At 60.5% G+C, this 13,103-nt stretch overlaps 1 protein-coding gene across 3 annotated transcripts in view; it reads right to left on the reverse strand.

The window, feature by feature from the left end:
• The window catches only part of ITPKB (inositol-trisphosphate 3-kinase B), a 97,180-nt gene that overhangs the window by 3,884 nt on the left and 80,193 nt on the right, over positions 1-13,103 (reverse strand). For 2 of the 3 annotated variants that reach the window (XM_027122357.1, XM_027122356.1), the window contains exons 3-7: positions 10,806-10,905; positions 9,257-9,470; positions 4,703-4,907; positions 2,498-2,599; positions 770-841 (exon numbers count right to left, since the gene is read on the reverse strand). In XM_027122357.1, coding sequence (XP_026978158.1) covers positions 770-841; positions 2,498-2,599; positions 4,703-4,907; positions 9,257-9,470; positions 10,806-10,905 — 693 coding nt within the window. Of the gene's footprint in view, positions 1-115; positions 472-769; positions 842-2,497; positions 2,600-4,702; positions 4,908-9,256; positions 9,471-10,805; positions 10,906-13,103 lie in introns of those variants that run through there. The other variant, XM_027122358.1, reaches the window with a different exon arrangement.

Below are 13,103 nucleotides of genomic sequence, written 5' to 3' on the forward strand. Positions count from 1 at the left end.
AAAGGCGCCTTCCCAAATATGAACACACCCTCCGACCCCCTGGGTCACCTGTGTGAGGCCCGAAGGAGACGTGGGGGTGTGGCAAGGCGCTGAAGTGTCATTCTAGCTCCCAGGGCCCCGGCCAGGGCAGGGAAGACCCCCCTGGACGTGCTGAGCTCAGAGAAGGGGGCTTTCTCTTCCCAGATGGAAAAAAGCAGAAGCCCCAGCTCATTTGGCCTCGGTCTGGACCTGAAGTTTCCAAGTGAAACTCCAGAAAGAGTATAGCAAAACAGTTTTTCAGGAAGTAACAGCAAAGTGCTGAAGAAGGGGGGGCAGAGCCGTGAGACGAAGCCTGGGGCTGCCAAGTGGGTCCTTCCGTCCACGCAGGAGGTCATGGGCGGCTCTTCGGCCTCAGGTCCTTTCAGCCTTGGCCCCAGGCTGTCCTCCAGAGAAAGCAGGCCAGCTGGAGGAAGCTCTGCCGGCTGCACAAAGCCAAGAAGACAGAGAGACCCCAGGAGAAGCCAAGGACCCAGGGACGCCGGGCTTCAGTGAGGAAGAAGGGAGAAGAGGGCATCTCCAGGATGGCCGGACCCAGTGCAGCTACAGGGCAGAGCCAGGCCGAGCCGGCCCTCCGTATGCCCCACTCCTTCCTTATGGGCGGCCCGTCTAGGAGCAAGCAGGTCTGCTAGCACGGGGGTCAGGCGCACAGCTCAGGCGGGCGTGCCCAGGGGTCGTGGCCAACCACACGGAACACGGCTCTCTGTCCCCGAGGACAAAGCCCCACACCTACCTCATGGCACATGAAGAAGGGAGAGACTTCCAGGGTGGCCCGAATGTCCTTCAGCCGGTCCCGGTAGGCGATCTGGGAACAGAAGAGATGACCAGATTTTTAAACACGTGGGTGTGGGAGGTGGATTTTGGGTGCTAATTGGCCCATTAGAGTCTCTGAGCGTCAGCGTGAGAGGGCCTTACACCCTGATTATTCCAACCTCCTCATCTAGAAATGAAGAAACTGAGGCCCAAAGAAGGCGGAGCGGCTGGGGCCCTGGTCCCACACTCCCTCCACTACACACTGCTTTGTGACAGGGGCGCGGTTTGGGGACGGGGGAGCGGGGGACAGTTCCCGAACAGCCCGGAGGCCTCCAGGAGCCCCTCACACGAGGGTTAAGTCTATCCTGGAATGCCAGCAGTGCGGAGGCAGCACCCAGAGAGCCCGGTTGCCATGGTGCCTGTCTTCCTGATACAAACTTCAGTGCCCTGAACTCCTGAAAAGGACAGAATAAGAGCCAGAGCCACAAATATCTCTGCCAGTGGCCTCTCCACAGAGCTGTGCTGGCCCTGGGGGTGCCCGCCCTCCCCAGGGGCTGCGAGGGAAGCCTGTCGCACACAGGCTCATAGGGTCCCTTGATGCCCATTTGAAGCAACGCCAGCCTGGGGCTCAGGACCAGGAATAACCCCTCTCGTCCGGGCGCAGGCAGCGCGCGTTCTGTGGCAAACTCTGCTGAGGAGCCGGAATCCTCCCTGGCCGCTGACCCGGCGTCCAGAGGCTCCAACTATGGAAGAGTTGGGGTGCCTGCCCCGTGACTGAAGCCTCAGCTCTTACCATGGGCCAAGCGAAGTCTCCCAGCTGGAAAAGGGGGGTAGGGAAACTCCCCAGTTCCAGCCGGTGCTGAGTCTCCTTGGAGAAAGGCCGTCTGGGTCCAGCCCTCCCCACTCAGCATCCCGGGAGCCTGTGCAGGGGAAGGTGCCTCTCACAGGGGCTCCAGGGCTCAGGTCCTTGGTGTACCCAGGTCTCTGATTGTCACAGGGCGCCCTGTCCTTGGGGTGTGGGGACTCAACACACCCTACCTCAGCTGATCTCAGTGCTCAGAGCCTCTGTCCAGCAGCCTGCCTGCGGCGAATGAAGTCACTTTGTCGTGAACTTCTGCCACCCACGCCTCCAGGCTCAGAGAGCCCATCAGTTCTGGCTGGGGAGGGTGACGCGGCACCTCGCCCCGCAATGCCCACACACCTCCCTCACTCTGTCTCAGCCTGGCGGAGGCCCAGCCAGGCCTAGAAGCGCAGGGACCAGCAGGCTGCCGGTCCACCTGGGTGTGAGCTCCAGCTCCCCCTTTCCTAGCTGTGTGCCCTTGACCTCTCAGTCTCCTCATCTGTAAAATGGGGACAAGGATGCCAACCCGCGGCAGAGGGCTGCTACGAGGGTTTGATGAGCACTTGGCACAATACTTGGCCTTAGAGGAATACGGGCATCGGAAAGGGTTGCTCTGAAGGGGATGGAGACGTTTTCGGGAGCTGAGCTGCTGGCTAAGGGAAAGAGTGAGCGCGTGTTCACCCGTTGGACGGGCTGACAACCACACCACCTCCCTCTTCACCTTCCAAGCAGAAGCTTGGGGCCAGGGTTTTCTGTGTGGGAACCTCGGTTCCGTCTCGGGCTGGGCAAGAACCTCCAGAGGGGGTGCAGCTACCCCTGCCCGGAGACCACACGGCCCGACCCCTTCACAGGGGGCACCCGACTCACCAGGATGTTCCGGTTTCCTTTAGTGAATTCTCGGAAGGCCTCGATCACCTGCTCCCTCGTTTTGGTCTTCTTGAAGTCCCGGTTCACGGAGCCATCTTCTTTCTGAGAAGGAGAATGACACAGTGCCTCAGAGCCACGAGCCCCAGGCTGACCCCCGGGCAGCCAGGTGCCCACACGGGGCACAAGGAGGCAGGCGCCGTGTGGTCAATCCGACCGCACGGCACGGGGGAGCCTGTCCTGCGCCCTCGCTGAGGAGAACAAAGCGGGTGGCACCAGCATCCCAGGCAGAGTAAACGGCATTAGGGAGGCCCGGAGGCCCGAGGGGCGCTTGGACCAAGACTGGAGGAGCGAGGCTACGGGGCCCGCGCGTCCATCCTGGGGGTCCTGAGTGTGAGCAACTGGGGGCTGAGGGAGATGCACGGGCCTCTGCTTCCACGAGGGGCTGGGTCCCCAGAACTGGGGTGCCTGAAGGTCCCTGCTGCCCAGGGACACCCTCCCTCACCACAGGAGAGAGGCGTTCCTCGCCCCAAGCTCAGCTCGATTCCCTTGTAATGGAAGGTCTCTTACTTAGGCTCCCTGAAAGCGAGGATAAAACACAGCCCATCCCGCTCCCTTCCCCACCCAGTGCACGGAATGGCTCCATTTCCTGAGCCCAGTACTATGTCTGTTCCAGGTTGTTCAGGCAGCACGTGGGGCTCAGCATCTCTACGAGGAAAGCTGTTCTTTAAGATCAAAGGGTGAGAAAGGCTGGCTCTACTAGGCCCCCAGACGTGCATCTGTGCACCACCAGGGTGGCGCTGAGCGCTGTCGCTGCCTCTGCAAGAACAGGCAGGACCCTGGGCAGAGGGAGAGAGCCGAGGGCTGGGCCTTCCCACAGGGGTCTCTGCAGGGCCTTTCCTGGACCAGGGACGGGGGAGGCGGGGGTGTGCTGGTGAAGGCAGCTGGCTTCTTTTGGAGCTGGTGGCCCGCAGCCCGAGAAGATGGGCTGTCGGCCGTTCCTGCAGCTGGACAGTGGACAGAGACCAGGAGATCCAGCGAGAGACGGAGAGAGAGGTCAAGGGAAAAGCAGACTGTTTCAGACAGATACAGAAAGGAAAGGAGCCTTAAGAGGAAGAGGATGAGCATATAATTTACTCTCCCACTGGATCCAAAAATACAGCAAAAGCCGATTTCAGAAGACAGGGGAGGGGCAGATGGCTTTCTCAGCCTGGAGGTCGTAAAGCAGCTGTCACGGGAGAAGGCGAAAACTTTGCCCCACTCGAAACCATCGGCAGCGAGGCACTGCCCCGCAGGAACTTCCAGCCAATGCCATCGGCAAGGAGGCTGTCCTGGCTTCTCTCGCTCGTGAGTCAGGGCTCCCCGCTGCCCTACTCTGACTTGAGGGCTGGCCAAACGTGGGCCAGGAATGGGCAGAGAACAGAAACCCGAGTACGCTCGGACTGTCCTCTGCTTGAGAGGGACGGCTGCCCGAGACCGAGGGGCCAGCGCCTCACAGCCCCGCTCCTTGGGGTGAAGCGTGTGTCTGAGCAGAAGCTCTCACATCTAGCAGCAAAGGAGGCATGTGGGAGCCTGGGTCTAGGGAGAGCGTTCTCAGGCCCTTCTCGGGAGAGTGAGAGGAAAGAAAAGACACTGAGGCGGCCCCGACACGGGGGGTGGCCTCGGTACAGCCTCCGCAGAGGGGCTTGGTGACCGGAGGAGCAGCGCCTAGTTCTGCCTCCCAGGCAGGTGGCTCGGATGTCAGAGGCAGCCGGCGCGCTCCCTCCCTTAGCTGCATCTCACTGCCAGTCCCGATTTTCGGGCCCTGGGCAGAAGGAGCCAGCTCCCGGCACTGGCACGCGGCAAGCCGCCTCCTGGGTGGGTGGGGTTCTGTGCTGGGCATGGCCTGGGCTAGATGTAGGGCCCTCGGCGGAGGGCTCAACGCTGGGTGGGGCTGGAAGCCAGCCCTGCTCCAAGGCCCCAGCCCCCTACATGGCCATGCCACCCAGACCCAGACCAAGGAGTAGGCCAGTTTCCCCAGATGTCTGTCCCTGGGGCTGGCTGCCCATGCCCTGGGCCCACATGGGGAGGAATCTTACTGCCTCCGTAGGGTCTTGAGAGCATCCAGGACCGCTGGGTGAATGCTGCTGGAGCCCCAGGACCCAGTCGCTTCCCCACCCAGGAGCGGGGGGGCTCAGGCAGCCTCAGGCCACCGCAGGCTGTCCTCACCTTGATGCCCTCGATCCTGAACCCGAGCGTGGCCGTGGAGCTGATGGTCTCCCTCCACTGCATGTACCGCGGCTTGGTCACAGCCCGCTGGGCTTTCTCCTCCTCGGTAGGGGCCTCTGGGTCCACCTCTATCATCTTCTGGTACATGTCCTTCCGGAGGCTGGGCTTCTTCCGGGCCTTGGTGAGTTCCTCCTCCAGGTAGGTCCTGGGAGGGAGGGGAAGCCACGTGAGGGCCAGTGGCCGGAGCGCGGCCCACTGGTGCCTTGCCCGAGGGCTGCAGTCAGCTTAGCCAAGTCAGCCTCGTCCCGGACAGACGCACATCTGCTTGCGCTGGGCCTGGCTGTTGACCGAGCACGGGCCAGCCTTGCCTAACGCGAGCAGCTTCGTTCCAAGAGCGCTGGGAAGGCCTGACAAAGCCCAAGGAGCTCTTCCTTCTGGGCACCTCACAGGACCAGCAGAGGAGCGAGGAAGAGGGGCAGCTTGGCGGCTCGTCCTGCTGGCGTGAGGGTGGGGCAGGGGGCTGAGGGCGGGTCCCCCCAGGATCCAGCTGTCCCCCCGGCTGCCTTCCACGAGGCGAGGGCTTCGTAAGCCAGCACCTGTGTGAGTCGCGGAGTGCGTTTCGTCCACATCTCCCTGGTGCCCCGGCAGCCTAAGGGCTCTCTCCAAAGAGGGGGCACCTTCAGGCCAGAAGGCTGCCTCTGAAGTGGCCCCAGTGCTGGAGGGAGAAGCCCGTGATGGGAGGCAAAGCCTCGGGGCTCTTCTTCTACCACAGAGACGTGCTGGGCTTTTCCTGCCCCTCGGACCCCAGGCCTCAAGACAACGTGGCCAAGTAAACTGTTCACCGCCCTGGCCTCCGCACGGGCTGGTAGGGTCCCCTAGGAACTGGCAGAGGTAACAGGACTGGGGACAGTACAGGATCTGGGCAGCCCGAGACCGGCTTCCCGGCCCCAGGCCGCCTCCCTGGCCCCCTTCGCCAACGGGGTGAGTCACCCCTGCTGCACATCACAGACGCCCACCCTCCTCCCTGCTTCTATTTGAAGCTCCCCTTCTCCCCCACAGTGGGCTCAGCTGCTGCCTGTGACCCTTCCTGAAACAGGAATCCGCAATGTCAGTTGAGTGGAGGGAAGTCTTCTCCCTGGGCCTGTGTGCGTGGGCGTTGCCCACACGGCGGCCTGTGACAGCAGGCCCAGCCTCCACTCTCCATCTGTCCCCGGGGCCTTGCTCTACCACTTCCCACCATACCTCCAACCTGCTGGCTTGGGACCCAGGACAGACTGGTCAAATCCTTTAAAAGATAAGTTTCCAGAACCACTGTAGCAACTCTTTCAAGAAAAAAGCAAATCCTTGGTGGTGAACTTGGGTCTGGTCGTTTAGGACCTTCCAGCGGGTGATGCAGACCATACGGAGGTTCTGTCCTTGGTTGTGCCCCTGCACACACACGCACACACACACACACACACACACGCACACACGCACGCATGCACGCACTACTGTATGCATGCCCATGCACGCACACGCGCATGTACAAACACGACCGCGCGCAGAGCCCGGTCAGTGCCGGTGAGCGCTACAGTGCAGAGCTGCGAGGCAGGCTGCTTTCGCATGGACTTGTGTCATGCTGGCCCATGTGTGTATTTGTGTGTGTGTGCTGTGTGGTGGGCAGAGGGTTTGCCATCCCCAATGCTCCTGAGCGCGCTGCAGGGGCCTGCGGGTGGGTGGGTGTTGCACTTCTGCAGAGACTTCTCAGTAGTTCCATAAGCAGGAGGCAGCCCTCACCGTCAAATCCCTTTCCACATGGGGCTTGCTCCAGAAAGGGCCCGTGCGGCGCAGTCTGGGCAGAGTTGCTCGCTCTCTGGGAGAGGAAGAGGGCCGGGCAGAGATGCCCACAGGGGTCACGAGCCTGGTGGTGGGGTCAGGGATCCACCGGGAGGTGAGCTGCAAAGCCTCCCCAACCCTGGTGTCCCGACACTGGCCCGGCCCACCTTGCCCACCCCAGCAGGAAGGTCGGCCAGCCCACGGGGAGCCAACAGGTGACACACCAAAGCCATCCACCTCCCACCACGCTCTCTCCAACCTGCTTCCCACCAGGGCACAGGTGCTACAGACAGCTCTGGTCTCCACCTGCCGCCCTGGTCCAGAGGTCGGGAAGACACTCCTGATTCTCCACGGCAGGCTACGTGACACACAAGAGATACGGGGTCAAACCTAAGAAAACGCCCTAGAGCAACGTGAGCTCATGTCCATGTGGAACTGGGGTCCCCAGACACCCCTCGTTAGGACACTACGGGTGGCGGCATCACCTTTGCCTCAGGCCTCACCATGGCTGGGTCCGCTGACCAGCCAGCCCTTCCACCACTGTGACAAGTCTGTGACAAGCCTCAACCTCTCGTGCCCCGGACTCAGGGCTGGTGGTGGCCCTGGGCTGCGGCCTCCTCCCTCTGGCAAGCACAGGACCCTTGGGGAGTGCCGAGCTGCAGCCCAGGCTCGACCTGGTAGTCAGAGGCCTGGTGTAGAGGCAGGCTGTGTGGCTGCGTGGCCCCGGGGAGTCCCTTAGCCTCTGGTGTCAAAGGGACTGCTCAGACCGAATGGTGGCCCATCTGCCAGGGCGGCTGTAAGGAACACCCAGCGCTCGGAGCACAGAAGGGCCTTCACCCCGTCCTCCGGACCCGTGAGACAGGGAAGGGGGTGCTGGGGTGGGACTGGTCCTGGGGAGACCTACCTCCTCCCCTCCATAGGGGATCCTCACACACCTCCTCCCTCAGCCTCCAGGCGGCCCTGCCCAGGACTGGGTTAAACACGTCCCAGCCTTGCTGGTCACTCTGGGTCTCTCCTGAGAGCCCTGGGTGCAGTGGGACAGAAGGTCCAGGCAGCAGGGGGATGGGGCAGCCTTGGTAAGAGAGGGGGCTCCTGTCCCCAGCAGCCTCCCAGGGAACAGACAGGCACCCCGGCAGCCTTTTAGGACTGGCCACACGTTCTACCCACAGGGTGTACTTTTTTTGGCCCTGGTCTGAGTGAATACCGATCAGAACAGTTATGTGTCTCCCCCTGAGAGGGCACATCCTGGTGCACCACAGGAAGGCCTTCCAGGGACAGAAATAAGACTCTGGGGACAGCAGTGGCCGAGGGGTGGCTGGAGGGACATTCTGTCTTCTCCCTGTGGGCTGGAGATGGTGAGACCCCTGGATGGAGGGAGGGAGAGGCTGGGGACAGCGCAGAGAGTGGGGTCTCTACTTCCCCACCCCTTCGTCCCTGCCCTCGGGGCCAAGCCAAGGGAACACAGCGGGTCTGCCTGCAGGGTCAGGGTCTGATGTTATGACACAATTCCCAGGAGGAATGAGGAAGGAAGGAAAACTGACTGGTTTGGCTTCTTCCCTGTGGGCGCGCGCACACACACACACACACACACACGCGCGCACGCGCGCTCACACACACACACACACACACCCCTTTCTCAAACTCCTCTTATAAGAAATAAAACCGCTTAAACCATCCAAGGTAAACGCAGGCCCCAGCTGTGAGCTCTGCGTCTTGGAGCCTGGTCTCCCCGGAGAGCGGCGGGAGAGCGGCGGGCCGGATGGAGGAGGCCCGTGTCTGGCCGTCCCGTCTGGGTACCTGCAGTCGGCGGCTCTCTGAGGCTTCAGAGGACTTCACCACCCACTGACCCACCGGGGAGGACCTACTCCACGACTCCTGAGACGGAATGGTCAGAGTTTGAGAGGAGATGAGAAAACCCTGCTGCCAAAGCAGGGCCCAGAGCACAGGCGCCTGGGGCTCGGGTCCTCCTGGCTCTGCCCCCTATCCTGTCTTCTCCAGCCCACTCCTCCCGCCTCCTTCCCTCCCGGGTCTTCTCTGGGCGGAGCCTGGTGTGTGTGGGGACACACCCATTTCCACACACATGCCCACATACCCATCTGGCCCTGTGCCCTGGACCACGCAGCCACTGGGCTGGGGTCACCGCCAGCCCCAGTCCAGAAGGCGGCAAGCTGGTGACTTGTCAGGGCCTCTCGCACTCCTCTCTCCTCCACTGCACCCTTACGACAGGCGCAAGTCTCTTTTGGCAAATCAACACAATCTGCTAACCGGCTGCCTCTCTGGCTCGGTGTTGGGGTGTGGGGGGTGGGGGAGGGTGGGATGAGAACAGCCTCTACTCCAGTCTCCCCCTCGCAGCCCACATTAACGGGAAGCCGCCCCCTGCTCTCCCCAGCAATCCCACCTGACCAGATGGGCAGCTCCCTCTGCCCTCTCCCTGGGGAGGCTCCGCATCCACCAGGTCCCCTTTCTGGTCCCACCGGCTACCGGCTACCGGCCCCTCCCCCGCCGGCCCCTGGCTCACCAGAGAAGGGAAGGGGCCGTCCTGAGCAAAGCCAGCACATATGTGAGATGACCAGAGCGGGGTCCAACCAGACCCCTGGCCCGGCCTCGTCCACATGAGGCCTCAGGGACAGCCCGGAAAGCCCGGCCTCCTGGAAGCCTGGAATGCCGTGCCTGGTATCTGCCGCCCGGCCAGCTGGGGGCTGGTGGGCGGGTGTGCCCCATCTGAGGAGCCTGGCTCACCTGACGCCCATCTTGCAGTCCATCACGCACGGCGAGTCGAAGTCGGCCAGCAGGTCGTCCATCTGGTTGTAGCGCTCCCCGTCCTTCACCACGTCCCCGTGGTAGGCAGGCACGTAGGGTCTCAGCACGTCGGCCATCAGCCGGTCCAGACAGCGCTGCTCCGACTCACAGTGCTTCTTCAGAATCCTGCCATTGGCAGCCGCCTTGAAGCTCCCTGCACAGCAAGGTGGGAGGAGGCCCTGGGTCCCCAGCCTGAGCCCTCCCCGCTCTGACCCCCGCCCCTGCCAAACACGCCCTCCGTCACAGGGCCCGGGCCGCTCGGGGATGCTGTGGAGCTTGCCAAGCACGGGGCTGAAGGTGTGCCCAGGTCTCCACTGGTGGACCGAGCCCTTTAAGCGGAGTGGGTGCAAGTCCCAGTCCCCGCCCCGCCCCGGCCACGCCCTGTGCCCTGACGGTGGCTCCTGGACTTCCCAGACCCCAGGCTCCTCCTCTGAAGATGGAAGTACACCAGTGCTCACCACTGGAGGGTGAGCAAGACGAAGTGAGAGGTCTGTGCCAGGACCTATTCACCCCTCTCTGTGCGACTACCATCTCCCAACCCCACCATCGACCTTGCTTCCCAGCCACGAAAGTGTGTCCGGTCTCAGTGGAGGAGAAGCCTTGATAGAACCGGATTTAGCTCCAGGAGAGGGAGACCGGCTGAGAAGCAGCGGTCCAAGGCTCTGCAGGGCTGGGTGGTGTTCCTTCTGCGCCACACCCTCAGGTAAGTATTGAGGAAGGGTGTCCATCCACCTGCCTTGGGGTCTGGGCCAACGTGGTTAAAAGTGTAAAAAAAAATGTCAGACCCTGTGCTGGCCTGAAATCCACGGGCGGCCACTGAATTGTCCCCTGGGGACGATGCCCACCAAAGGACCACCATGAGTGGGCTAGACAGCTCTAGACATCCTCCCCTGTCACTGAGGGGCCACCTGGAGACCTCATGGCTAGCCCAGGGCACGGCCACTGCAGCCGGTACTCCACTACGTCTTAACACTCTTGGAGCGACCTGCCTGCCTCTCCCACCAGCTACGAGCTCCTTCGGGGCTGACACTATATCTACATACGTATTGTCACCCAGAGGAGCACCCTGATGAGGGGATACAACAGGCACTCAGGGAAGCACTTAGCTTTGTCTCTTTGTCCCAGGTGACAAATGGCAGGCAAGCTATAAAGACTGATGACTTCAACTGTTTTATTGAGTTAAAATGGAAGAGAGATTGAAAGAAAGAGATTGAAAGAGACAGAGAGACTGAGGGGGGAATGTGTGTGATTTGTGAAGAGGTGGCACAGACTGTGGAGAGGGCGGGTGTCCATGTGCATTTTTGAGGCAGTGTTAAGGCCCGTCTCTCAAGTACGCCTGCGACTGCAGACCACGAAGTCTCTCGGGGAGCACCTGTTCAGATGCTTCATCCCCGGGAGCATCCAGGGCCAGGCCCGTCCCCCACACGCGCTGGACGCCTCCCCAGAGAGCCGGACATCCTGTCAGAAAGTCCAGGAGAGCTGTGGCTACCTGCGTGTCCTGCCAGCTGGATCCAGGGGTACTTCTTCTTGAAGGACATGACAAAGGGAGACCAATGCACCATGTTTTTTATTTTCCTCCATGATTTGCTCTAGAAACAAGCAAACGAAAAGCTCTCCATTAGAAACACAACTACTACTTTCTGGTTAGGATGAATTCAAAACCAGGGAACCCCCTGCCTGTGGCACAGGACAAGAGGTGAGTCTGAGGGCTTCACCTCCATCAACTACGTGGCATGCATCTATGGGCTTTGTCCCATGCTACAAACAGGCTGAGCAAAACACCCAGAATCAAAGGGACAAGGATCTGACAGGCTCTGGGAACAGAGGAAGGGAAGGACAGAGCGTTCTCCATCCAGGGCTGACCCCATCCCACGCCACTTCCCCATCAGGGGACAGCTAAACAGGCACTGCCTTTCTTTGTGCCCCCTCTCAGTTTCCTCATCTGTCTAGTGAGGGATGGACAGCTGGTCCCCCATGCTCTTTGGATCAGCGGACACTCTAGGACTCTGGAAAATGACCTCTTGCATCCCAACAGCAAGGGCCCCTCAGAGGAAGACCAGAGAGGCCACGATCACCCAGCTGCAGCGTGTCACCTCCTACTGCACTTGCAGATGCGATGCCAGCAGAGGCACCTCTTGCCTGTGAGAGGTTTGAGGAGACTTTAAAGGGAACTCCCCGGGGAGAGCAGAGCCTCCAAGGCTTTGGTGCACACAGGGGTGAGCCAGCCCGCAGGACTCTCTCTCCACTGCACTTCTCCTTCTCAAGACATTTCTTAAGTAAAAACTCTGTGTGTGTGTGTGTGTGTGTGTGTGTGTGTGTGTGTGTGTAGGAGGGGCTCCTTGGACAGAAAGGAGAACTAACATTTATTGAGCACCTTCTTATTTTATTTTCACAGCAAGGATGCAAGGTAATCATTATTTCCATTTGCAGAACCCAAGCCTCAGACAAGTAAGTGATAAAGCCGCGTTTAAACCTTCACCTATATGACTACTTTAAAGAAAATCCTTTTTATCCCCAGCTATAAACATTTCTCTCTATAAAAATATCCCTAAGTTACTTTAATAAGAACGGGCTGTAGACATGAAGATCAAGTGTCCCCAGACATGAGCCCCTGAAGGGAGTGATGAGAAGTGAAGCATTTCAAGCTCCTGAGAAGCAGATCTCTGACCAGCAAAACCAGACAGTAAACCCCCAAGGCTCTGCGCTGGGAAGGAGAAGCTGGGAATTCTACAGAAGAGGGAGGTGAGGAGTGGTCCTGCCTGGACAGTGGACCCCAGGAGAGGCGGGTCCTCATTCTCTGTCCTGCAGCGTCCGCTAGCAGCCACGCTGAGGTTGCTGGACTGACTCCAGCTGCTGGAGCCCGAGGTTAAATCAGTCTCCTTTGTTGTTTTCTCTCTGGTGAGACTCAGCTGCTTCTGGCATCAAGGTTTCAAGTTAAAATCTGTTTAAGGAGAAGAATTCTTCCCTACCGAGCCTGGCAATGTTTACCCCACCCCAGAAACCCTCACTCCACCGCCAAGACCTAGTCTAAGGCGAGGGCAGCGCTCTGCCAGGCCACGTGACAAAGGACCGGCCTCACCAACAAGGGTGTTTTTCCTAGATCCTTCTGATGCAGATCTCCGAAGAAGGCTAAGGAAAGCCAGCTTTTCTTATCTAAGCACCCAGAAGGCTGCACAAACACTCAGGACAGACAATGCACGGGGGCAGCAATGGGAAAACCTAATTACATGAGATGACCAACCAAGTGATGGTCTGTCCAGAAGAGAAGCGCACAGCTCTCACCACCTGCTGGTCATACCCCTGCAACAGAGCTCAGGGGACGAGGCTCCGACGGGTTCAGAGTGGGGTGGGAGGAGGGGGAGGGCAGAGCGTTTTCCATCCAGGGCGGACCCCATCCCACACCACTCCCCCATCAGGGGACCACTAAACCCACACTGCCCTTCTCCATGCCCCCTTCTCAGGGCCTCAGCTTCCTCATCTGTCTAGTGAGGGATGGACAACTGGTCCCCCCAATGCTCTCTGGATCAGTGGATACTCTAGGACTCTGAAAAATGACCTCTCGCATCCCAAGAGCAAGGGCCCCTTAGAGGAAGACCAGAGAGGCCACGATCACCCAGCTGCAGCGTGTCACCTCCTACTGCACTTGCAGATGCGATGCCAGCAGAGGACCCAGGGAGGATGTGTCCCGCTGCCGGGGTCGGGGGCCTGCAAAGTTGGATGCCTGCCGGGGAGGAAGGTCATCACAGAGGCTGACCCCACAGACGCAGGCTGGGGGCACAATCGACGG

The sequence above is a fragment of the Aethalodelphis obliquidens genome, unplaced genomic scaffold, assembly GCF_003676395.1.
Source record: "Aethalodelphis obliquidens isolate GAN/ISIS:26980383/991018 unplaced genomic scaffold, ASM367639v1 scaffold24, whole genome shotgun sequence".
Classification (NCBI taxonomy): Eukaryota; Metazoa; Chordata; class Mammalia; order Artiodactyla; family Delphinidae; genus Aethalodelphis; species Aethalodelphis obliquidens.